Source organism: Rhinolophus sinicus, linkage group LG02 (assembly GCF_036562045.2).
Source record: "Rhinolophus sinicus isolate RSC01 linkage group LG02, ASM3656204v1, whole genome shotgun sequence".
Lineage (NCBI taxonomy): Eukaryota > Metazoa > Chordata > Mammalia > Chiroptera > Rhinolophidae > Rhinolophus > Rhinolophus sinicus.
Window position 1 is genome coordinate 70666379 of NC_133752.1, and position 27104 is coordinate 70693482.

At 47.0% G+C, this 27104-nt stretch overlaps 1 protein-coding gene across 3 annotated transcripts in view; it reads right to left on the reverse strand.

Moving 5' to 3' along the window:
- Positions 1–18651, reverse strand: part of PDGFRA (platelet derived growth factor receptor alpha) — a 40513-nt gene extending 21862 nt beyond the window's left edge. The window contains exons 1-7 of one of the 3 annotated variants that reach the window (XM_019740166.2): positions 18477–18651; positions 8952–9012; positions 7207–7521; positions 5677–5937; positions 4490–4620; positions 2574–2745; positions 2292–2481 (exon numbers count right to left, since the gene is read on the reverse strand). In XM_019740166.2, the coding sequence (XP_019595725.1) occupies positions 2292–2481; positions 2574–2745; positions 4490–4620; positions 5677–5937; positions 7207–7521; positions 8952–9000 (1118 nt within the window). In that variant the 5' untranslated portion in view covers positions 9001–9012; positions 18477–18651. Of the gene's footprint in view, positions 1–2291; positions 2482–2573; positions 2746–4489; positions 4621–5676; positions 5938–7206; positions 7522–8951; positions 9013–14719; positions 14925–17308; positions 17477–18476 lie in introns of those variants that run through there. The other 2 variants (XM_074324546.1, XM_019740168.2) reach the window with 2 other exon arrangements.
- Between the last annotated feature and the right edge of the window lie 8453 nt (positions 18652–27104).

The following is a 27104-nucleotide window of genomic DNA, read 5'->3' on the forward strand; positions in this document are numbered from 1 at the left end:
TGGGAATAAATGCATCTCACCAACTTTCCTTTTTTAAAACAAAAAAAACACTTGATTTTCACCTTTTGAAAAATTACTTGCTTCCCCTAAATATCTATCCTTTAGGTAGTTCAGCTGAACAATGGAACACCATTGGAAGAATGAGGCACTCTCCACATATTGATATGGAGAGGTCACCCAGATATAACATTTTTACTTGTATTTGTTTTAAAAAATGCTGGAAGGTTTCATAAGAACCTAATGAAACTAATAAAAATGTTTCCCCGTGGGTGGGGAGGAGGGGATTACTAGGCAGATGGGGACAGAAATGGAATGAGGCTTCTTACAATGCACCTTCATTATGTTTGAATGTTTTTAAAACACAAGATTCTATCACCTATTCAAAAAAAATAAATTAAAAAAATATATTTCTTCATATTTTATTAAAGGGAAGTTTCCTTCAAAGAGTTCTTGCACATATTATAAATGACATTTGGCCCAGTGTGTGTGTGTGTGTGTGTGTGTGTGTGTGCGTGTCTGTGTATGTGTACTTGTGTGTATGTGCATCAATATAGTATTTGCCCATTTGATTGTCCTTCTTTATAAAAAAAAAAAAAAATCAGAGGATGGAAAAGCAACTCGAGTGGAGAAAAGCACTGGCCATGGAGTGAGCAGACCTTGGGCATTACTGAAATTCTCCCTGTCTCAATTACCTTACATATAGCATAGAATAATTATATGATTAGTATCGATTATTTAGAGAATTAAGTAAAACTGTATGTGTGAAAGCATTTCATAGGCTCCAAAGTAACCTGCAAAACCTGTAGAATCTTCTAGCCCCAGTTGCCAGTCACTAGGACCTGTGAGGAGAGCATGCGGGGCTGGTTTTCCCTCTGCTGCACCATATTGGACATGCTCCAGCACTGGATTTCCTTAGACAGAGAGAACCCTTAGGCACATCTGACTACTGATTATTACATGATCTTCTGTCCTTCATTTTCTACACTTGGTCAGCCAAGAAAGCTGGTGGATCCACTACTTCCGAGCTCCAGGAAGCCAGAAACCCCATCCATCCCGTGCATCCGTGTGTTCTCTGGCCCTTAATGGGAACTAGAAGAATATGTGCTGAAGGAACTCTCGACCCACTTTAACAGGAAGCTTTCCTGAACCACTCAGCTGGGGAGCTTTGTCTTGGATTGATTATCGCTTGCAGATAGCGCTAGTACAAGTGTTTGAAGTGTTGGCTGTGCCAGGATTTCCCTAGTCCTCCTGGCCACAGCCTAGTGGAAAACTCAGCACTTCCCACTCTTCGTGCACTTTCATTTCGCTTCGTGAGAAAGCCTTCCAGATTCAGTATTCCACTTCTTTTTCCACTGCCATCCACAGAGGTCATAAAAGTTCATTTTCTCAGATGCTGCTTCTCAATTACACGTGGAATTTAAGTTCAGAAAGAAGAGAGCAAATCTTGAGGTTAAGTTAGCTGATAAAAGAGGTTCTGTCTCCTCTTCCCTGGTGGCTTGAAGGAGAGGACTGACTTTTGTCTCTCTGGGATGGTTTCTGAGAAGGATGTAGAGCTGAATTAGCTGGGCCCTTCAAGATGTACCTTCTGCTCCTGGATTCTAATCAGAGCTTAAAACTGCAAAGGACCTCAAATATCATCTGATCCAATTCCTTGTCTTGAAGGACACAGGTATTATTTATCCTGCATTATCGATGAGGAAACTGAGGCTGAGGGGTGACTTACCCAAAACGCCACCACCAGTTAAGACATGAGAACAGTCTACCATTCTCATCAGAGGACAGCTAGCTACCCAGATTCTTTATTGTACGTTTTCTCCTAACCAGACTCTACTCTGATTTCCTGTGCAGACATCACTGGGGCAAATGTGTTTCAAATTTAGTCAGTGACGATTTGCTTCATGTCAGTTTATGTGATAATTGTCTTACAACTGAAGTCACCATACCTGTCTACTTGCAATATGAATGATGAACATCAAGGAATATATTCGATCCAAGTGGGTCCAATTTTATTTTCTTTCTTCCACCCCTCACTGGATCCAGGAACCTATCTTTTATTGGAGGCAGAGTTTTTTAGTTCTACCTTCTTCTTATTTTATCCTTAAATACTTACCAAATACTATTAACACATTGTAATGTTATCAGAAGGTACTTGATTTTAAGTATCTCCTAACTCAGATTGCTAGATTTTCTGGATTGATTCCTGGTTTGGATTGTAGGACATGCACAAACATCGGTCGATCTAGAGACACAAAGAAAAAGAACAGGTGTGCTTGGGAAGGCAGTTTCTTTACCTTATTTCCTGAATCTTTTCTATGTCGGTTGTAATCTCAGTGAGGTTTTCAATCAGAGTCAGGTTGTCTTTCAGCCAGGATACCCTGGGAGGGGGGTAGGCCTGTACGTCCACCACGAAATGTTTCACCTCGTGCAGGTTGACAGCTTCCAACTGGCTGAAGTTGGGTTTGATTTCAATGAACCCTTTCTCTGTACAGGGAAGAGTTTCCGTTAAATAATGATTACCGCACAGTGGGTCCCGAGAAGCATGGACGACTGACATTTTAGAAAGCGGAATGTACCATGGACAGAAATGGTGACTTTCTTCATTTCTTTGACCTCCTTGGTGGCCTGGCGAGCAGCACATTCATAATCTCCACTATCTTTCACCGTGGCCTCAGGGACCATCAGAGTGTACACCAATTTGATGGACGGGACCTTGATTTCCTCCAGCATCGTGATGCCTTTGCCTTTCTACAGCAGAAGAGGAGGAAAACCAACTTTAAAAGCGAGTTCCTAGGAGTGAACTCATGTAAACTATGGACTGTGGGTGACAATGATGTGACAGTGTAAGTTCATCAACTGTGACACATGTACCACCCTGCAGGGATGGTGATATTGGGGGAGGCTGTGCATATGTTGGGGCAGGGAGAGTATGGGAAACCTCTGTTCCTTCCACTCGATTTTGCTGCGATCTGAAACTACTCTAAAAAATAGAATCCGATAAAAAGAATTTTTTAAGCTAGCTCCTTAGAAAATCACATTCTAAAAAGATATTTAATGACATGGTAAGGTGTTTGTGCTATATTGCCCAAGGAAAAAGGACATAACAAAGTACTTTTTAAATTATTAAAAGTACTTATTAATTATTAAACACTTATCTATATATACAAAGTATTTAAAGGATTTATCTCCCTAAAATATTAACAGTGATGCTCTGGGAAGTGGTTTTTCCTGTTTCTCTATATTTTATAAAGTTTCAACAATAAATCTGTATTACTTTTATTATCAGACAAAAAAATTTATTATATACTTGTATTTTGGGGGGCCAAATTAGCATTTACTTTGGTTTGGGGGGGGAATGTCTATCTCTAATAAATGAAAAAACTTTTATGTTTTAAGGATTAAAGGCAAATAAGTATCAACAGAAAAACCAAATAGTTTCATATTTCAGAGAAAATATTTACATACTGGACTATGGATGAGGCTTATAAGGCAATATGTGAAAATGCCCAACTTCTAATCAGATGCCCAGAGAGAAAGGAAGAGCAGCAGCAAAACTATCAAATGCCAAAACGAGCAGAAAGCAGGAATTTGTATATGTGAAGGGGAGGAATATATATATATACACACATATATATAGATATATTTTGTATATGTATGTATATATACATATATGTATGTGTATATACGTATATATATGTTTTTATGTATACATATGTGTCTATATATGTTTTTTGTTCTTCCCGAGGCTGTTGTGTTAAGCGCTATTAATCATTTCTTCACTGTACTATCACAGCCTTTCACACTCAGTTCTCTTACACACTTACCACAATGCATTAGAATAAATGAAACAGTGTGTCAGTCCCCAGTGACCAGAGATGGCACAGTGGTCTCCCTCCCCCACTTCCATCTCCACTCCTCCCTGCTTCCTCCTTCTGTGCACGGGCTGGCTTCTAGCAGACTGCTTGGGATTTAACAAACATCACTACACCTTTGCTGAATGATTCAAGTGATGTCTGTTCACTGAAGGTAAGACATGTAAGGAAAAGACCAGGCAGGTAGGAGACAGAACCATGTCCCAGGTGGCAGACAACAAAGCAGAAATGGAAGGCGGGCAATCAACATTATCAAATGCCTCAAAACCCAAAGGCACAGGAGCCAAAAACATAAGAAGCAATAAGTGTCTCAGCAATTAGCAAATTTCAAAATCCACTCATTTTTTTGCTTTTCTAATTCGTTTGCTTATAGAGCCTTTCTATTTCTTTCTCCTTATGAACAAGAAGGCTCAGTGTACAATCTTGATACACACTGAACGTCCTGATCCAGCTACTGTCATCTCAAAACTCTCCCGCTGCTCTAAGAGAGCCATAAAGTCATGCAGCCAAATGTGCTCATTGCAGAGATGGGGAGCTGAGGTCTAGAGAAACTGAGAGACAGGTCTTTGGAGCCCTGCTGTGCTCTACTCCCTGCCACCAGCAGCCTCGAGAGTACCTACCACTTCTCCAGGATAAGTCCACTGAAGATCAACCACCTCGTTGTTAAACACGGCGCAGGTGACCGCAATTGTTTCCCCAGACTTATACACAGTTTGAGGAGCTTCCATTTCTAGATCAAGTTCTGATGTGGCTATTTGAAAAAAAAGAACAAACACAAGGACCTAAATATCCATAGTATAATTAGGATCCTAATTATCGGTTTGGTTTTTTTTTCAAGAAAACTTTAAAAAATAATTGGAAAACCACTTTGATCAAGACAAAATTTTGAGAATTTCAGAAGCCTTGATTTTGAGTTGGCATACATAATTTGCCATGTAGTTATAAAGCAAAATAGTACACACACACACACACACACACACAGAGAATAATAACAATAGCAAAAATAAATTCCAATTAAACAGAACATCACATTTCTGAACATTTGGGTTAATTGCAATCGTCTTTTGCAATCACCTTTACTGATGTATTTATTCATTTAATCAACTAACCTTTACTGACCCGTACTCCTCTAGGCACTAAGCTCCTATCCCATCATTCATTCTCCTCTTCTTTCCTACTCTGCTCCCCAGTTTTATTCTCAGCACTTTCCCAGAACCTAGCCCAGTGCCTGGCATACAACAAGCCCTTGATAAGAATGAAATGGCATACGCTTGCTGCTGCCATACCTACAAGTGACTGTTCAATAGATCGTTGACCCGAACACGTATTATACTCTCCCACCCTCATTAACTACTCACATCAAAGGGATGAAGTCTGCAACTACAAGACTTTCTCAAAATTCAAAATCCTGTTTTTTTGGTTACTAAAATTAACCTAGGCGTCCAACCCCTCTCCCCGCCACCCCCATATGTGTTTGTTTTTAGGGCCTCTGTAGTCAGGAATGTGAGTAAAACAGTAAGAGGCTTATACAATCAAAGAATTCCTTACAGTATTTTGAACTGATGAAACACGAAATCTTACAGGGGTAAGAAAGCTTTTACCTTCCATAAGGCTAAGCTTCCTATTATTATAGCCACAGAGGACAGCCTAACATTGTATGGGAAAGGTGGGGTCCTAAATCCCCAAATCAGAATCCAGGACCTCCATCCATCACCAGGGACTATGATTTTTTTTTTAAATCCTATATGCATCTGATTATTTTGCCTGTAAGTAACTCTTATTTAAAGGAGGGAGAAGGTCTACGTACCTTTTAAGGCATAAACATTAAATGGAATGGTCTGGAACTTCTTCCCTCTGACAGTGGCCTCACAGATATAGGGCCCAACAGTGAAGGTTCCGTTAAAGCCCTGTCTGCTGTCATAGGAGGCAAGTACCACCCCATCACTGCTCAGTAAGGTCACCGGAGTATCAGGATCAGTCGTGCGACAAGGTATGATGGCAGAATCATCATCTTCCACGATGACTAAGTAATCTGTCATTCCTAGAGGGACGAAGGCTACATCTGGGTCTGTGGTTTAAAACAGAAAGGCAGGCTGATTAGGCATTTATTTCACTTTCACACATATAAGCAAAAAAATTATCCCATTGGCATTAATCTTATTAGGAATGAAATTTACCTTCACACATATGTCCAGAAGCTGTCACACCATTGACATTAGTCATCGTAATAGCTAGAAGGTGATTTTAAAGTATGAACAATGCCGAATGCCCTATGCCCTGATAAAAAATACTGATGATACATATAAATAGTAGCCAGGAATTAAAATAAAAAATTAAACAACTACTAAAAACAAAAAAATGGACAATAAAATAACCAAATTGGTTCAAAACAAGACAAAAATATTCATAATGTTTAAATTAGGAAACGCTTTTGAAAATTCCTATCCCTGGTGATCAGCTCATGTCGCAGCCTAATCCATCAGGGCGGCTTCTCTGAGAAAGCCCGACATCCCTCCAACTGCAGGGGCCATGCAAGGCCACTCCCCCCAGGGCCCGTTTAACAGCCAGTAACTGTGTTGAACTGGGGTTCTTTAGGCTGGAGCACTCCCGGAAGTTCCTTAGACGTGTAGGTCTCACCTACCCCACCTCCCTTCCTTCTCTCCTTCACTCAAGGTCCCACTTGGCATGCAGTCAGACAGCTCGCCCAGCCTCGGCTAGATCCCTCCCCATTTTCTCTCATCGGCCTCTCCCCTAATAAAACCCTCGCATAATTAATCCCATCGTACTCCTATCTTGGCATCTGCTTCTCAGAGGACAAAAGATAACATCATTACTATGGGATGTGCCCCGATTTTTAATTAAAAAGAAAAAAAAATCCCTTCCAATTCATCAAGAGTAGATATGGGTTTTATTGAATTTGAAAAATAGCCTAGTTATCTGTAAACTATTGAACTATAAGCAATTAGGCCTACCTAATTAATTTGTGTCCCCAACACTTAGCACAATGCCTGACACACAGAAAATGCACAGTAAATATTTGTAGGACTTAACTGAACTGAATAGAAATGAGTGCATTTCAGGTTTTCTCGCATAACACCAAGACAGGATATGCCACAATACAAATGATTTTCAAGACAATATAGTTCCAAAATATTAACAGTGAATATTTCTTGATAATGACATTACAAATGATCTTGACTTACTTTTGTGTGTTCTCAATCTCTCTAATTTTTTGCAATAAACATGTATTACTATTCTGTTTTTTAAAATCTCCAATACAGTACACAGGAGAGTTATGACAACAACAATGTTGGTCCAGGGGACCCATTCAGCTCACCTGGCACATAGATGTAAATACGCCTGCCTTCAATCTCGTTTTCTTCTGTCTGCGTGTGATTGTAATAGCAAGTGTACAGTCCCGTGTGGGCCGCCGAGGCATTGACCACTTCCAGCACCGTCACAAAAAAGCCACTGTTGTTCTCCTCATTTCTGATTTCCACATTGAGGTTCTCGTCAGGCATGGGGTACTGCCAGCTCACTTCACTCTCCCCAAAGCATCTCAGAGAAAAGGATGAATTCAGCTGCACAACCTTTTCATTTTCGTTTGGGAGGATGGAGGGTAATGAAAGCTGGCAGAGGATTAGGCTCGGCCCTGCAAAAGGAAACAGGGTCTGAATAGGATGCAGCCAGAAGGGACGGTCTCACCCAGAGAACCGAGAGAAGCAACAGTAGCTGCTTATATGAACAATGACCATCTCTACACAAAAATCCGTTAGCCTGGATGCCCATGAAAAGCCCCCCATTATAACAGCCACCGCATCTGCTGAGAGCAGCAAATGCTCCAAAGGCTTCAATAGCCACACCAAGCCCCCCTGGCTCACCCCCCAAACACTCAGATGGATAGAGGACGTCTGATTCCAATTCCATATTTCAGACTCTTATGTGGGACCATAAACTATCCCAAGATGGCATAGGCTCAAGCACATATGGGTTCTTTATTGCCCACATTCCCTGCAGAGGTTTCCCTTAGTAAAAAAGGCGAGGAGGACAGGGGCAGGGAGACTGACTGATCCAAGCACAAAGCAGATTTGTGCTCCAGAATTACACATCTCCTGTTTCTTACAACACTCTGACATGCCTTCTCTCTAATGACTTCCAGAAACCAAAGCAGGAGGATGTAGATTTTCATTCAAAAATAAGAACAAGTAAAGCCCAAAAGTGAAAAGTTTATGTTAGAACCTAAAATTTCAGTCTGGCATCCCTTGTCTATACAACTGATAGCAGATATATTATGACTCAATTAATTGATAATTAATGGTCTCTAATCTCCCTTGGAGTCCAGTGCTGGGATCCCAGCCATCTGCAATATGTGCCCACTATGATTCCTGCAGCTTGTTCAGATGAAGTTGTGAGCATCTCAGGGTCACCTATCATCCTGCAGATGCTGTATAATTAGTGGCGCTTAGAACTACTAAACCACCAATCTTGCTCAATTCCCCCGTATCCATATAGATAAGACCTAAAGACACTAATAGGCCTACGTTCACTCCCAGACTAGAAAAACATCAGTTTCACGGTAAACACCTGCAATGCATAAACATCTGGATGATAAATAAGAAAAGGCCAACAAATGTTTCAAGAAATGGCTCCAATGGCATTCTCCTGGTGGAAAAGAGTTAGTAAGATTCCCAAGAGTCAAATATTCTATTCGCTTCCAAAGAACTCAAAAGGTGGCTCTAAGAGTTTCCAGCAATTTAAACATCTTCCACTTAAGATAGACATGATTTTCTGGACAAGAATTTTCCTTTTTTTGGAACATCCTTGAATTTCTCTTATCCACCCCTGTTGGAAACCCATGTCTAGAAAAAGGAAGAAGGTGGTGGGTAATTTAGACTATTAATCCTAACAACGTTTCAATGCTATGTTTGACATATACTGAAATTGCCCCTGGAGAACATTCTTATTGAGATGGAATTAGTGCAAAGGGAACTGACAGGTTGTGGTCACTCTAGATAATGTCTATAATTTTCGGCTTCTCTTCACCCCCAGGATAATGAACTTGGAGAAGACTGGGATCCATACCTGCAAGGAGACAGCCTAAGACCAGGAGTGCCAGACGGGAAGTCCCCATAGCTCTGGAAAACTGTAAAAGTCAAAAGTCAAACAGAAACAGTGTTAGCCATTAGAAATAACCCATGACCCTAGTTTTCTTTATGCTTTGAGCCATGGAAAAAGTCAATAGCATCATTTTAATCAAAAACGTCCCAGTTGAAGATTCACAATTAAAACAACACCATGCCTAAGAATCAAATAACCTGACAGGGCTCCCAGCTATCTGAAGCTGAAACCCTTTTTGATTACATGCAGTTTTCAAATTCCACAATGTCTCGCTTTATTGTCTTGGAATGTGTCCAAGAGCACAGGAGAATTGTTCCTTTTAAACCATTTCAATTAAGAACATGGAAAACAAAGACGTAAACATATGTATTTACTCAACTTCCAAACTTGAGCTGTTTTCACTCGGAATGGGTTGTCACTGGCTTTGTTTCACTACAGAAAGTACATGAAGGTCATATCCTCTAAAACCTTTGGAAAAGATGCTTGGCTGGAACAAATAACCTCATTCTTTAAGAGCCATTCAGACCTAGGGTTTTTGAAAATCCCACTAACCAATGTCACTTAGAGGATAATGTCACTTTGTGATACGAAGGCCAGAGGCCGCACTAGGCTCAAACCCAGCCCGCATCTCCTACAACATGCAACACTCACAGTGCAGATAAGGAAGGCTCGAAAGCCCTAGGCACAGGCATGGAGGGAGGGGCAGTAAAGAAAGTGAAGGGACAGGAAATGGGAGGGAGAAGTGTGACCAAATTTCTGTTGCCTCACGGGATGTAATAGACCACAGCATAAAATTCAATGGAGACTGATGATTCATTTTCATGTTAAGATAATAGTAGTACCTGCAGAAACCAAGTTCTGGACTCTGATTTCCTGCAACAAAATCTGGGGAAAGTAAGAGAAGTGGAGAGAGAGACTGAAATTGAATGTCCATGAGACACAAGCAGGGAAAGCAGTGGAAAGGCAGGCAGGCAGGAAGGAAGGAAGGGGAAAATTAAGGAACAAAAAAATTAAAGAGGGGCCCATGTTATATTGCCCTGAGATAAAAGCACCGAAGAGTCTATTCTGGTCAACTCTCTGAAAAGACCCCTTTTCTTGATCTTTCTTTTCATGTGTACCCCCACTCACTTTATCTCCCCCTGTACCTCCCACATGAAGTCACCCACAAAGTGGTCTTCCTGAAAGCAATAAAAGAAGAACTCTAAATGGGCTTGCAGTTGTTGGGCCCACTGAGCACCCAAGTTTCTACTGAAGAGATCTGGGATACAGTGGATCCCTGAGTGGCTTGAGACCCAACTCATGCAATGGAATGACATCATGGGACTGAATTTGTTTCATCACTGACTTTGGAAACTGTGTGTACACGATTCCTGAATAAACTGTCTAAAAAACAAAACAAAAAAGAAAAACTTCAATGTATGTTTGTTTACCTCTAGTTGTTTGTTTTGGATTTGTTGTGGAGGGCTTTTTTGTTTTTTGTTTGTTTGGACAGGATCCAATAGATAATAGCCTAGTAGTTTTTGGTGGTGCCTGAGCATGCATTTTTGCTTTAACGTGGCAAGATGATCTACTTGCAGAAATCAGACTTCTGCTTCATTGAATTCTACCAGGAAAAGGGAGAAGGAAAAAAGATGAAATGCTAGAAATGGAGACGGGGGTGAGTTGGACAGAAAAAAATAATCATTGTTTTCTCCAAGGCAGGAATGAGAAAGCAATATTGACTAAACCAAAGTTTTCACGTGTGTGCTGTGTTTGCTAATAATAATCCTGTGACATATTCGATTTTAAGAAGTGGCAGTTGAGACTCAGAATGGTTTGGTGACAAATCCAGCAATCTAACACAAAGTCTGTGTGATGCAAAAGCTGTGCTCTCTCCAATCCACCACATGGGTCTCTCTTAAGAGAAGGTCGCTGTTTCAGTCTTGTATGTCTCCTCCTGCCCCCCACCCCAAATATTTCCTAATGCAAATTGGGGCCCTGCTTCTCCTCTCTGCTCACCACAGTGAGAGAAACACAATTGCAGTACTCTGAACCCAAATGCAATTTGCACAACGCTGGCTGGCTGGCTGATGGCTTCTCAGGATCCTGGCATGTGCCAGGGGAAGCAGGGTTTCCACGCTGCTGCGATGACAGGCACAGCGGGCCCCACAGCCATGATGGCCAGCCTGATTTACCTCAATTAGCAGTAAGGGCTCGTGTGTTTGTACATATAAATATCAGCCTCCCACTGATAATCCACTTAGCGAACTTCAAAGGAGCCCTCCAGAGCCAGCTTGCTGTCTTGGGTTTTATCACATTTATATCCTGTATTTCTTTAGCAGAGCTTGCCAACGATGCATCTTTAAAGCATTCCCCAGCTTAAGAGAGAGGCTTGCTGATTTTTTACAGGGCGGGCTCTGAGCGATGGTTTGCCCTGGTCAGGCCCCACCAGATTTCCTTCTGTGTGTCCAGATATGGTGGACCCTCTGCCAGGTAGGATACTTACTAACATACAAAGTGGGCAATGCCTCAGGAGCGAGCCATAATGATGTGAATACTGAGAACCAACATGTGTTGCTTAAGATTTCAAACTCCCTTCTCTGATCAGAGTGGTCCCCTGGCTAGAAATCCAGGCAGATTTGTGAAGTTTCATGTCATTACTAATCCATAACTCAGAAAATTTACTTGCCAGTAATTGCAGAGTGTTTGCCCTCCCAGGAGGTGATGATTAGAAAACAACCGACTGGGGAGGATGGAGGCTTCCTTCCCTGCCTCCTGTTCCTGTCGTGACACTCTCTAGGAGTCTTGCTATTTCCAGCGCTTTTCTACTCTAGGAATAAGCTCTCCTTCTTAATCAGTAGCCCATCATCTCCCGAAGCTCATCCAAAAATCAGATGTGTAAATATAAGTAACTGACATTACAATGTCAGAGAAACATGGCACCTTATGAGTCAGCAAGAACAAATTACTATGCATGGAGGAACAATAAATTTCAACCAAAGCTCTTTTAAAAAAATCAGAATCATTTCTCTATGCCAATTATGCGTTGGACTTCTGTCTCAATCCTCTATAATCACAACTCCAAAACTTTTGCAACAAGTTAGAGAAACAAACAAGAAAAGAGATCTCTGCCACATTCAATTTCAGGTAAGTGGCCTGTGATCCTCCCTACACTTCCACCCCCACCCGACCCCCTCACCCCTGCCCATTCTCCTGTCCTTCTCATTTCTTCTCTCAGAAGATATGATGGAAATCCTATTGGACTAGGCTCCGATCCCCTATCTGACACTTCATCTCTGAACCTCACTCTCTTCTATAAACCAGGACTAATCACACCTGACTTGCTATGTAAAAATACATACGTTTACTACATTATTGTAAAAATTAAGTTGTATACTTTAATTGAAAGTGCTTTGAAAAAGACAGCTATTGATTTCCATTTTAACTCTTTTTCTGCAGACTCCTCAAATGTTTTAGATAAGGGGACATCAGAGCGCCTGCTTCAACTTCTTCCTGAGGAAGTCAGGCCCCAGAGCACGTGTGACTTGCCCTGCACCATCTGCCTGATGGAGAAGCTGCTCTGAACTCAGAGTCAGCCCCGGCCTGGTGTAGCTATCAAGACTACTTTCAGTTGCACCAATACATAGTCCCATAAACAGAGAAACAAGTCTGTTTGCAATCATGACTCTTTCTCTTTTAACGGGTTGCCATCTTGTCTCCGCAAACAGAAGTGAATAGCCATTGAGTGTAAGCCTATAACCAAAGACAACATGCTAAGCTAGAGAGTAAACAGAGAGCAAGCAATGCAAGGGCCCTATTTTCAGAAGTAAGCATTATTCTCATAAAGCCACAGAGCTAGCTTCCCGGTCACCAACTGCACAATGCACCCACTGCAGAGCCACCGAATATTGAATTTCACCCCACCCTGGCATGATTAAAGGCCACAGGAGACTCTCTCACAGTCCCAAAAGCCACTGACGACTTCAAGAGTCAGATTTCCGAGGTTTAGTTAATTTCAGCTCTCCTAAGTTAATTCTAACTGTGAAAATTCCATATCCTGTCTCCCCCACCACCACCACCAATGTTCTACTCAGTCTCCTAACTTCAGCCCAGGCAATCCACCAGTCTACGCTGGTAACAACTTCACAGAGGGTGTGTTGACATGGATCTATACTCCTCCAGAGCCTGTTTTGTTGTTTTGATCTCCCTGAGCTCCATTAAACATTCCAGTGATGGGTGCGGGCTGGAATATTTTTACAGGGGAGCATTTTATGGGACAGTTTGAGCTCATAAACCTTTCTGCTCTCCCTGCACTAATCCCAGGAGACTAACATGACACTTCCTTTTGATTGTCCCCACATTGGTGTGACCCTTAATGGGATTTTCTTAGTTGCAGCAGTTTGTGCTTGTAGTAGTACACTAGAGCTTGAGATCACCAAGCCCCCGACACAAGGGCTTCACTCATAAAGGGAAACGCAAATTCTGCTGATAATCAGATGTGGTAGGTCAGCACTTTGCTCATGACATAAGCGTCAAAGATTAACAACTAAGGCAAAAAACTAGGTAAAGGTCCACAAGATAAATGCTGTCCGCCCAGTGATTCTTGCAGCTTTATAATAAGAAAAGATAAGCAGTCATCATTTTTCACTTGGTCCTACCCAGCCAAAAATGCATCTTCCTGATGCCACGACTTGCTCATAATCTCCTCGAAGCCCATCCCCTCAGAGGGTCAATGCAGTTCTTAAGTGTGACCAGCAGATGGCAGTGTTGGTCAAGGACTTGGGTCAAGGGGCTCCGGGGGACGCCAGACACCTCTGCAACTTCTGGGCTAAAATGTCCCAAATCTTAACTTCCAATCTCTTCCTTTTTGGGGTTGTACTGTTAGGTTTCGTGGTGACCTCCGTTCAAAGCCCGCAGCATAGAAGCAAGAATACGGAAACTGCTGTTGAAAATGTGTTAACTCTCCGCAGGGCCCCAGAATTCGGTGGGCAGACAACATCACCATCATCACTGCGAGCGGGGGCAGCTGGGCCTCGGGAGCCAGGTAAATGACTCTGTCATCCCAGGCCGCTAAAGCTCAGCAGGAAAAGCCACTCGAGAGGAGGCTGGGAGATTCAGGGTTTTGTTTAGCCAATGCTTTCTTTACCTCGGAGTTTCCGCCCACTGGGGGAGGGAGACCACCTGGGCCGCGCTGGGTGGGGGTCGCGACGCCATTGCCAGCCCGGAGCTGCCCAATCTGTTCGCACGCCGTTGTCACCCCTCGTAAACCCGCCCGGTGGGGGCCGCGACGGCCGCGCAACCGAGAATCGCAGGCTGATTGGAAACGACTGTTCCCATTGCACAATAACGCGGGGTCGTAAAACAAACAGCCACAGGCCGCTTGCGCGGCAGGAGAACTAGCGAGGAAATGGAAAACAAAAGTCGCCTACTACACCCCCAAGAGCGCCCAGGACCCTGTAACCTCCGCTTTTCCCACATTTAATTACTATGACGCCCCACCTTCATCCTCAAACCCAGGGACCTCTACGCCCTCCCACCCACCCAGCGCCTGCCGGACCCACCCAGTGCCTGAGAAGGGTCTATTCGAGTCCTCCAGAAAGGGGAGAGGTGACCCGATTAGTCTTTCTGGGCTCCTTTGGGTCTCAGCGGGGCGCTCCGACGCGGCGGCCGCAGCGCGGACCGCGGGAGGCTGGCGTAAAGCCGGACCGCCTCGGGGGGCCCACTAGAGGGCGCAGCAGCCCCGCGAATCTTACCCGCTGGCTTGCTCCCTCTTCAGTCGACCGTTCAAATTCCGGGTCCCGACAGCGCAGCCGAGACCACTGCTGTGCCACTTTCGCCGGGGTGTTTCCGCACTGACACGGTCCAGCTCCCTGCCCCACCACACCCACACGCACACTGAGCAGGCCGCTTCCCTTCCCACCGCCTCTACACCCTCCGCGGTTCGGGGTGGTGGCGACGACCTCGAGCTCAGGGATTCTGTGCCCCGGCCCGCCGCGCTCCTGGCTTCAGAGCTGCAGCGGCCGCTGAGCCCCAGTCACGAAGCTTGGCGTTTGCATTGTTTTCGATTGAGACCCGAGAGGGGGCCGGACCGGGTGGAGGGAGAGGGAATGGGCGGGGTGGAGGGAGAGGGACAGGGGGTTTAGGATTACAGTCGCGTGCCAGCGCCTCCTATGGGCCTGAAAGCGACACGGCCGCGGGCAGGGGCTAGCGGAGAAGACCGGGGCGAGCTGAGACTGCGCCTCCTCGTCTTTTAAAAGCCGGACCTTCCCAGCAACCGCCCTAGCCCGACACTTGCCTTTTGCCGACGCTGCCCAGCATGCACTCGCGCCCGCCTGTGCTTCTTGCTCCCCTTTCTCGGGAAAGGGGGACTACAGTAGGAAGGGAAGGAAGTGCCCCAAGTCTGAGGTCTTCTTTATCCCCTCCATTCTACTTTTTTAACGGATCCCTGGCTCACTGTTCAGTTTTAACCAAAGGAAATGCCGCGGAGCCACTTCAGCAAAAGATTCGCACCGGCTGAGCCCGGACTAGAGCGCAGTGGGCATAAACAATTTGCGCCGGACCCTGCATCCCGCTTGGGGGTCGAGCCCGCAAGACCTCCCCTGGTCACCCCCCGACGGCTGATGCGGAACGCGGACCACGCGAAAACGCATGCGAGGGATGCTGAGGGCCGCACGTTTCGGTCACCGAGTAGTATTTCAGCTCTTTGCCCAGAATTGTCACGTTTCCATCAGCGGCGTGTAACCTTGTCGCGGCTCCACGAAGGCCAGAGGGAGTCCCACCCGCTGGGATTTGCGGGAAAGCGCTGGCCACCACGTCCCCAGGACGCGTCCCAGCGCTGCGCGCCGCCCACGGCCCGTCCCCAGGAGGCACAAAATGGGCCTGCCTCGGCGCCAGACACTTTTGCAGCTGGAAAGCCCTGCCTGATGCCCCTCCCCCTCACCCCTCCCCAGCCCGCGCCCTGGGAGGAAAGTGGACTTGGGGCGGAGAGCGGGGAGCCGGGGCTCTGCTTCGGGTCCCCCTCGGTCTAAGGCTTGTGCAAGGGCAGAGAGTCAGCTACGGGTCTCAGCCTCACCTCCTTCTGTCTCCCCCCCAACCCCGCTCTTAGGACTCCAACCCTGGAGTCCAGCTACATTGAGTCAAACCAAAAGCAAGACTATGCAAGAGCCCCGAAGCAGAGAGGGCGTCAAAGTGAGACTGGTCGTGCCCTCGACTATCGGGGAGCGGAGGAAGGGCCCCCTTTAACGTGAGGATTGAGGAAAAGAGGAAGCGGGGGGGGGGGGCGAGGGGAGAGAGAAAGAGGGAAGGGATGCAAAGCAGCTGCACCAGAATGCGGGTGGGTCAGATGGCGGGGTGGGGGGTTGTTGTAAAAACCACAGCCAGCGCGGCAGCAGAGGAGGTGCGTCGGCCCGGGGCGCCCACTTCCTCCACGCCAGCAGCCCTGGGGCCCACTGGGCTCTGAGGTGTTTGTGCGCGGAGCTGTACGACTGTCTTGCCTGTTTGCCCTGGATGCCTCTCCCGGTTCTAAAAAGCTGCCTAGCTCTGGTTGGGAGAGAGTATGGCGAGGCGAGACGGTCCAAAGGTTGAGCAATTCGGCTGCAGAGCCAAAAAACCATTTCCCACACCGCCCAGCCCCGGGCTTTTCCAGGCAGCTCAGCCAGTCGCGGGGCAAACCGGACCTGATAATGGCCATCCACCCTCTCTCTCCAACCCTTGTTTGCCTCTCACAGAGATGAGTAGCACGTTCTTCCATGCACTTTCTGTACATCCTGAGGTCTTAGAAGGGTAGGAGAGAAAAGTACGGGACCCACGCTCTGGCTGCGGGAGAAACGGACGGAGGATAGACAGCCCAGCACTTCCTTCCCGGCCAAGACGCCTGGCCAGGCCACTGGCAGCTCCTGCACACCTGGCCAGGTTGCCGGGATTCCTGGCCCCCTCCTCCGGCAGCCGTACTCAGATCTGGCCGCGTTCCCTCTCGCTCTGAGCTGGCCGCGACCACCCTTTCCTAAAAGAACCGCTGATCCCAGTTGTTTCCGAGCCAAGTGGACGCCGCCCGCTCACTTTGCGCTGCGGGGAGAAGTTAATCTCACGGGTAAAAGCCGATTTCCTTGGAGATAGACCTCGGAGGAAGGAGGGGCGCTAGGAGACCGCTCTGCAGGGGGCAGAGAGGCCGGCGCAGGGAGCGGAATAGTGACTGGAGTCACTGGAGAGGATGAAGCAGCGCAGTACTAGTGCAGGGGGCGAGTGCCACGCAACCCAGGTCGTAAAGGGGCATGCAAGGGAGGTCTTGGGCTCAGGGGCCCGGAAGGAGGCAGTGAGAGTGGTTGGCCTCCCGCTTGTCTTACCTGGAACCAAGTTTCTCCGTTCCGAGTCATCCCTCACTTCCCCACAAGAAGTTCAGCGCTTTTCCTGGCGACCTTCCTTCTTTCCTTTCAGCGCCGGGACTGGGCAGCAGCAGAGCCCCGGGCTTTGCAAGAACGAGTCCACGGAGGAAGGGGGCGCACAGCTACGGGTGGGGGTGGGGAGTATAGCGCACAATGAGGGCCCCTTGGAGCGCAGTTCTAAATTCCTCAAATCCGGGTTGCTGGAATGCGAGGCGACGACGACTTCTTCACTCGGGGCCAAATGTGTTTGTCATTACTCCAGACGGCCTGCCCGCCCGCCCGCGCCGCCGTCGCCCCCGCGCAAGGGCGCGCAACCCGAGCGCACTGCGGGACTGGCGCCCGTTCTCTCTCGCACTTCACTAATCCCACAAACCGCTGGGGAGCTCCCCAAACCCGCGCCCCCTCTGCTCGCCTTGAGCCGCCACGGTTAGACCTGAGTCTGGCCCCGGCTCGCACCCGGCGCAGAGCCGTCCAGTAATTACGCGCCCTGAGCCGGCGCTGTGTGCACCCAGCGGGCACCCAAGGTCCGGCCTCCTCCAGCCGAACCCTTCACTCCTCCCCTCCCTGCAACCCCTCCTGCGCCCCACTCGGCGCTCTTCTCACTCTCCTCCCCCGATGCTCCAGCCGCACTCCACGCCACCGGCTTGAAGCGTTGTCCCGCCAAACCGCGAGCGAGAAATGAAAATACTCATTAAAAACCTGTCGCCTTCCAGGACCCACTGCCAAAAAGAAGGCAAACACCTCTGCCCCCACTCTCAGCACTACTTTGGTGCTTGTCCCAGTATACACTACTAGTACCACCCCCAACCCCAAAAGAAACCTCAAAAATGTGAGCCTAAACAATTTCTTTGGGAGGCCATAGAGTTGTTAGAAAAACACTGCTTTTAAAAATAGATCTGGAAAATGTGTGTTTTTTTTAATCCCTAGACTTTCGAACTCTATGGCTATCTTCCCTCCAAGTGAAGTTTATTCAAAATAAGTTATTATCTGGACACACGACTGGAATTCAATTCCAATTTTGTTTTGTTTTCTCATCGCCCAAAGTTTGAGTGAAGCTACTTCACTTCTAGCCCAAAGGGCCTGACAGGGACTTCTCTTAGAAACAAAAATTTTTTTTCTTCTCCCTTACCTTCTCTTCCTATGTCAATTCGCAATGAAAATCCTACATATGCAGTAAAAATTGTGTCCACGGCCTCCAGTACTCCCCTGTAGTTCCCTCCTCTGTTTCTCTCTCTCTAGTTCCAACTGTAATGGGCTCAAAAACCGCGTTTTGTAATTGATTCAATGTTATAGTCCATCCTTCTAAAACTAATCATTTGCTCTAAGTAAATAGCTGTCAGGAAATGAAGCCCCCCCCCCCCGGGCCTCTTCAAAATAAAAGTTTCCTCGAACTGTGCGCTCTGAAATCTCCCAGCCTTCAGATTGCGCCTTCGTGTTTTGCTCTTATGCAATCAGGGGGTCCAGCCCCAACCCCCAGTCTTCGACAACTGGGGAGGGGGGGGGCGGGGAGAAGTAGACCAGATGGGGTGGGGGTGGTGGAAGGGGGAGGTGTTGATGCTTTGCTGGGAGAGAGGTTCAGGAAAATACAAACTGCCCATCATTTCTAGAATGAGTTTGCCTCCTGATTTGGGGGTATTTCCCTACTCTGCTATATTGCTTAGTATTCTCTTCGAAAGGAAGAAAAAGAACACGTAAACTCGCATTTAATGCCCAGAGAGAATATAAATCTGAAATCGAAAAGTGTCTCTTCTGTAGAAATTCCAAGCCGAGCTAGAAATAGGGCCCTCGGCAGAGGTCTCGTAGCGGTTGCGTCGTTTTGAACCTCGGGTCTTTTAGGGAAAGGGCCAGGTAGTTGCTAATCTTTTAATGGGATTAGACAAACTGTTGAGTCCAATATGATGCTGGGTTTTTTGTTTTGCTTTGTTTTTGAAAATGGGTTTGAACGAGGGTACAAAGAATCGAGCGTCTGCTCGATTTGGACGTTAGGAACGTTCTCGGACAGAACGACCTTTACTCCCTTGGAGCGACTTATCTTGTCTTGCCTTTGTTTTCGGGGTTATCTGGGCGAGGTGGCCCTGGCTTCTATCACGTACACAAAAAGGTTTAGGCTTGGGCGTTTGGGGAATCATCTATGACAAGCCCTCCACCTCCGCGTTCAGGGGAAGGGTGCATTTTGACCATCTCCGAGCGCCATCCAGCCGCATGGGTCAGACCCTTCCAATGCCCTGGGGTTGAGAGCGGAGCCCCAAACCCTATTTCCAAGGCACCAGGCAAGAGTGCGGGGTGAGAACGATCCTGCTCGCTAAGGAAAGGGGGCGCTGACGCTCTAGGAACCAGACCTGGGCGGAGTGGAGCTTTCGAGAGAGGGCGGGGGAGGGGAGCGCATTCATCTCTTCGCCTTCTCTAATTTTGAATTCTCTTGTTGGGTGTAGCGGGGGAGATGGTCATCCTTTACACCCACCCACCACACACACTCTTCAGAATGTCCTGGGCGGCCAGGTTGAGACTGCAACGTCGGACTGCCATCACCTTTCTCCTTCATCAGGAGGGTGGACACGGGACAGCTGGCAGGGGAGGGTCACCGAGAAGTACTGCAAAGGTTGCTGTGCTTAACTGGGACGGGCTCCTGGGGTGTCAGGATCAGGAAGACGCCTGGGACTGAGCTAGGGGCCCTATTTCCCAGTCCCTCTGAGCGCCGGCCTCTCGTGCATCTTCAGTTTGGGTGACTGCACTGCTCACTATTACTTCCACATGTTCTTTCAGGAAATCATTGAAGGCAAATATATGAACAGTCCCTTGTTCGGAATGCTAACAGGATACCGTAATGTTTGTAGATAACGAACGAGAACCAACGACCCCAAAAATATCAGAGTGCGGAAAAATAGGAAAAAGCGGGTACTGGCTTTCATGCGATTGATAAAGACAAGTTGATATCTAGGTTTTTATACCAAATACCCAAGAGGGTAGGAGGCAAGGCAGGGAGCTACCCAGGAAGGCCTGCTCTGCTACCGGGAAAGTGCTAACCCGGCCTCAACAGGGTCTCCTGCAAGCAAGACCCCAGCCCTCCCCACCCACAAATAGTAACTTCACAGTTCCTTTCAGAGACTCTTAAGGGGGCCTGAAAAGGGGCTGGGCGGGGGTGTCTTCGGGCCGTAACTCCTCGCGAGTTTAAAGCCCAGCGAATGGATGAGCAAGTGAGCACCCATGTCCTTATGGTAGTAATTACCTGCCTAATTTGAATGATGCCTTTGTTATGATCATTAACAAACATTTGCTAAAGGTTTCCATGTGTGACATTCCAGAAGGTTTAAAGGCTTGGGGAGCCGACTCCCCGGACAGCGCTCTGGCGGGGGGTGGCGCAGGGAAACAAATGGTTGGGGGAGGATTTCGCCGAGTCTGGGGCGAGCAAAGATGGAGAAGAGGTCAACATCTGCCTTCCCTGCTGAAGCAAAATAAACCCAGTGGTCAGGAGCAACCTCGGAGCTGGAGGCCCACGGAGAGAGGCGGTTCTTTCCTGAAAACGAGTCCTGCCCGCAGCCCCCAGCCGCCCGCCCCTCCCATTGCTAATAGGCGAGTTTGAATTTTGCCACCCGCCCTCCGCCGCTGCTGGGAGACTTGGGGAGAGGTCGGGTCTGCGCGCTGCAGACTGCCCGGGCGTCGGGGGAAGGTGGGGCCGGCCAGGCCGCGTTCTGCTCTTGTTGTTCTAAGATCCTTCCAGATTGCTCCCCCGTCGCCCGGGGTCCTGGGTGGTCCTGGAGCCACAGCGGGCAAGAAGCGGCGCGGGCCAAGACGGTCTGCGGGGTCTGTTCTCCTCTTCCTCGGCTTCTGCCCAGGCCACCGAGGTGGACCAGGCCCACCTGTGCTCCCCGAGGAGTGACCTTCGCCCGACTGGGCAGCTGTGAGAAGGTCCCAGTTCGCACCAGGATTTTGGTTTTCAACCTCTTGTGTGTTTTCCTTAAGGGATCATCATGGGGTTAAGAATGAGGGTTTTCTCCCCCAAACGGGAGGCTGAGCTGCTGCGACCCTCTAGAAAGGAGGAGGCCCAACTCTGGAGTTGAGCTGGGCTGGGACGTTGGGGGAAAGCGGCGGTGCTGGTGCGGCTTCGCGCGTCTAGGCCCGCAGGCAACGTGAAATTGGCTGCGAGGGTATAAAGAGATGTAGTGGAGCCAGCCATCAAAAAAAAAAAAAGGCCCCACAAACTTTTTACAACCAAATCAAAATGGTCACTGAAAACAAAAACAATCTCCCCCTGCCCTGCCTCCCAGACTTGCTCTTTCGGCCCCCGCCCCTCGGTAACCGCGGCTGCAGCTCTGGGCGTCACACCTACGGCTTTCGTGGGCGTTTCCCAGTGAGTTGGCTTTTTGTTTCTTCTCTACGCCTCCTTTGCTGTCAGCTCCACCCCCCAATTCTTCCCTCGGAGAATTCAGAAGGTCTTTTGCCTTAGAAGACCTGTAGCAGTTATCAAAGCCGTTAGTTGTGAAAATCGCATGTAAACAAACGTGATTTTTTTGACGGGGTAGGGGCAGAGTTCTAGCTTCCTGATTTGAAAACGAAGGGCCGTTTGGTGGTTTGCCAAAGAAAACGGCGCTAACTGCCCCTTCCCCCACACCCTTCAATTCTTGATTGCGAGCCGCCTCCCCGGGCCCAGTGAAAGGACCTGCGTAGGGAAGACTCGGAAGAGGCTTGTGGATGTGACACATAGATGTGGGGTCTCCCAGGGGAGCCCGGCGAGGCCTCCGCCTTTGCCTCGGGTCTGAACCAGCTGAGGCTTGAAAGCTCGCTCCGAACCTCTGTACGCTCAGAATTCAGAGATGCCCAAGTTGTGGGCAAGGAGTTCGAAGATTTCTCCAAAAGGGTCCCCACTGGCGTGTATAACTTTGGGTGACAGTTCTCTCCCCAGGGCTCACTCACCTCTTCTTCCGTTTGCTGGCTGGATCTAAGGGTGTGGCGTCTCTTCAGGGTTCCTGGGGGCTCTCGCTCTAGAGATGTGTCTCCAGAGAGTAGAAGGCAATTCCCTGCGGTGGGGGAGCAACTGCACCCTCTCCTAGGGTTCCTGACACCCCTGCCTGCTTAGTGACCTCAATGAGGACCAGAGATTGTGAGCCCAGGTGGGCCTGCACTCCTCAGAGGTGGGAAAGAGGTGGGTGTGCATCTGGAGTTTTGATACCATTTTCCCAGGAGAGAGCCCCACTTCCTCAATATTTGTGTGTCTCCTACTCCCCTCTGCCTCTCTTTCGGCCTTAGCTTTTAGTTACTTTTAATTTGAAAACCCCTGTAAGGGGAAGAGGAGGGACTGAAGAGATTGGGAGGTCTGCTCTCTATTAGGGGCCTCAGCCATCCAGCTTTCCAACACACAGCTGTGGCTTGGGAGGAGAAGGAGGGCTGGCTCTGTTTAGGTCAGCCTGACTGAAGAAAGGGCCTTGTCCTCTAGAAGTCCCAGGAGTACAGCAGAGCTCTGTGATGTGAGAAAAAAAAAAAAAAAAGCTTCCAGCCGAGCAGTGTTGTGAAGTAGAAAGTCAGTGGAACCTGGGTTCCACAATTACATGAATTATAGTACATAAGTTTGAATATGAGCCACGTTAGTTAATCAGGGTGTTATTTTATTTACTGTCTCAGACAACTGCCTGGGTTGTATGTGATTATTCCTATTTAATAGATGAGCAAACAAAGTCAGAGTTGAGCAATTTGCATACAGCCCTGTCAAGATCTGCCTAACCATGTCTTGGTTCCAGTTACTGTGTGATCTGGTCAAGATAATCATGTCTCTGAGCCACAGTTTTCTCATCTGTATGAATGGGCGTAATGTTCTTATTATGTCCATGGATTGTTGTGCAGATTAAATGAGTTGTATATGAAGCCCAGGAAGAAGCTAATCAATTTTATCTGTCTCTTCCGTTTTCAGGCTTTTCCACAGGCACAGTCACTGTCACACTCATCTCCACTTCTCTTGGATTGGCCTCAAGAGCTGGGTGAAGGCCAGTCTGGTTTTCTATTTCATATTTCAACTAAGGGTGGGGTGAGGGGCAACTTGGTTCCCAGCTATTACTCCCCAATGTTTCAGATCCTCTCAAAAAATGGGCCCCAGGCAGGAAGGCAGAAGGAGGTAGAGCCACGAAGGATCAGAGAAAACAACTGAAAATGAGAAAATAGACCTGGCATCACCAACCAGAGAGTCTGTAAGAAAACCAGGAAGTAGGAAAGCTGAGGCCTCAGCCTGTGGAAACTTGGGGTGAAGATCAGTGAGGGAACCCCTTGGGTGTCTTGAGGGGTTGTGTACCAGATGCCCTGGTTTTAAAAGGATGCACTTGGTAGGGCAAGGTGTCCCATGCATGCATCTCATACACATCCACCCTCCCCAACCAGACTTCCCCTAACCTTGGTTTTGGAAGAGTTACTTTCTCCATTTTTTAATTCATCAAAAACACATGGCATGTGCCAAGCAGAGTTTCTTAGCTTTGGAGAATGATTCATTGATTCAAGAAACGTTCACTGAGCATCTGCCTTGTGTCTGGCTCTATACTAGGCATTCGGGATACAGAAGTAAGCAGAATGGCTATGGTCCTTGCCTGCAGGGAATTTGCTAGAATACTCTCTTCTAGCCACCAGGGTTTCCCCCATTGCAGTCCCATTGCTGAATATTGAGAGAGCATCCATTGGGATAACACTCATTTCTGTGTGAAACTTATGAAGAAGATGGCTAAAGAAGGCAGACCAGGCAGTCTTGAATCGTGGGCCACAGAACCTCCCCAAACTCTCCAGAATGTGTATAACTGGGATCTCCAGCCTGTGCTGGGAGGAACTTGTCTTAGTCCCATTCAATGCAACAAAAACTTAGCCTAAGATGTCCAAGATTCTGTGCCAAGTGCTAAGGATACAGCCCTGCCTGCATACAGTTTATAGACCAGTTACGTAAACAAGCAATTAAACATAAAGTTGCAATATAGTGCTGTGAGCAAATATTAGAGGGGCACAGTGATGTGGGAGCACATAAGAGGAGCCCAACCCCAACTTGGGGGTGAAGAGGACAACTTAGAGGGAAGGGACATCTTTTCTACGAACCTAAGAGGAATAAGAATCTAGTTGGAGAGGAATCTAGTGGGTGTGGGTTTGAAGGTGAAAGAGAGCACGAGGTCATCAGGAGTAAAAGAAGTTTGGAATGGCTGGAACTTGTAAAGATCCAGATGGGGAGGAGTACGAAGGAGGCCAGATCGTGGAGCCTTCCAGGGCACGTGAAGAGTCTGGATTTAATTCCATGGAAGCACCAAAGTTGATTTAAGGAGGGGCAGGACTGGCGCAGAGTTAATTTTAGGCAAGATCAGCATGAATGATGCCAGGAGGCAGGGCGGCTCCCACTGTAATCTAGCAAGATAGGCCCTTCCCGCTCAGGGGCTGATGGCAGGGGGTTTGGAGAAAGTGAATCAGAGAGAAGGAAATAGAACATAAAGCATGGCACTCTTGATTGAACGTGAGCTATGAGAGTGAGTTGAGGCCCTGGCTTAGTAGGCCATAGCTGGTACTGTTTACTCAGTTGGGGAACAAAAAGAGCACAAATTTGGGAAGGCAAAGGATAAGTCCACTTTTAAACATGATACATTTGGAAAAGCTCAGGATGGAAAGGATTATAATGAGGAGAAAATCCAAAACAGAATCTTGAGTAACTCCAGCATTTTCTCGTGGGCAGAGGAGACGCTGAAAAGGAACAACCAGGAATCTTTATCTCCTGAGTATTCAGCTATTGTCTCTGAATTCATACAATTTAAGGAGATATCTATACTTACCATCTAAGTTCAACATTATAAATCATGGCCAAACATATCTGGTGATTTTGTAGTTATGAGTAATTATGAACATTCTATGAAAATGTGAGTGCTTTCATTATTATATGACTGACAATACTAGATTCTTTTTTCCCTCATTCATACTCTTAAATATGTTTGTATCCATAGTTGGATTTCAGATCACCCAAAGACCGAAGAGGGAGTTGAAGCCAGAGCCTTCTCCTGAGAATACTCAGTACTCCCTCTCTATCTCCAACTCCCAGCCTTCACCTTACACTGGAGAGACTGAAGCAGGGCTCACTTTCAGGGAATATACAGAGGGGGCCCAAAAAATGTACACACGGTTTAAGAAAGGAGAAGACTGAATTCAAATGGTAATAATATATACCGATAACAAAAGATGAATGCAAGTCATGTGTATATGTATTTTTGGCACTCCCACTATATAATATATATATATATATTTGATTGCAGTGACAAAGATTGCATATTATCCTCCAGTAGGCCCTCTCCTTTCCTTCTCAGTAATTGAGCCTCTGATTTTTTTTGCTTCCTGGAACAAAATCTTTCTTTCATAGTCTCTCTTGCAGCTAGATGTGGTCATGAAGAAAAGTTCTGGCCACTGGGATGTAAGCAGAAAAGTGAGTGCAACTGCCAAGTAGTGTCCTGAATAGTAAAGGGCACATCCCCCTCAATCCATTGGGTCTTTTTGCTGGATGGAAAGCACATGTACGACTGGAGTTTCAGCAGCCATCTTCAACTATGAGGTAACCTTGCAAATGGAAACCATGCACTATGGTGCAATAAAATGGAAAGCCCCTGACCAGTGAATCTCCAAACAAACTCTGATAAACTACCTACTATCTTCTTAAAATGAAGGAGAAGTAAAATTCTATCTTGTTAAACCTCTTATCTTGAATTTTTCTGTTACTTCCAACCAAGCTTGATCCTAACTAATAAAGTCAGAAAGGGTTTGCTCATTCTAACTACAAACACAACCACCCTCGCTCAAAAATGAAAATTGTCTGGGAATAGAAGGACTGAAAACACACAGCTGCGTGATATATATCCCCAGTTAGCCTACCAAGACTTGGATGTCTCCCTGCCAAAGTGCTTACATTTACAATGTTCCTGTGGGATGCTAAGTTTGTGTGTGTGTGTGTGTGTGTGTGTGTGTGTGTGTGTGTGTGTGTGTTTACAACTTGACTCAGACAAGCTGCTTATTCAACTCAGTGTGTCTTTGCATACTTAGTGACACAAAAGGGAATCTGAAGGAGACCAAAAAAAAAAAAATCAAGAACACAGTTCTCTTCTCCATATCCTTTTTCCTGATCTCATATTTTCAATCTTCATTATAGTCTTATTCTAACGCTTCATTATTTTCTTACAGTCTGCACACTTCCAGCCTTCTCTCTTTGCCGCTTTCAGATCCTCAACGGTATTTACATTCTTGTTTCATTTTCAGTGCTTTAAATGTATTCCCTCAGTAGGCAAACTGTGCCCACATGTTGCGGTAAGGAAACGATCTGCAGGTCCATCATCCACAGCATTTAGGCCAACTTCCACCAGGCCCTTGGCAGAGAAAGGCAGCCCCACGCGCAAGGCCGGAGGATGATGATTCCCACCTGGTTCAGGAATTGAATGAGAGAACTTTGAGTTCCCTGTACTAACGCAGCTGCAGATGTAGGTTGGCTTTTTGCTAATCTCAACCCTCCCACCCAGCTATCACCGAGTCTTTAATCATATACTCTTTCTGCTCATAATTTGAATGAAAGCGTCCCTCATAGCCATAAAATAAAAATCAATATTTTTATTTCCTCTTTCTTATTCCACTTTCCTCTGTGGGCTTTGTCCTCAGTGCGTAACCCACTGGATTGTATCAGGCAGTAGACAAATGTTTATTCAGCATCCCCCGTACCAAGCATTGTGCTAGACTCTGGGGTGCTGTGGTAGAGAAGCAAACAAGACCTCTGCACCAT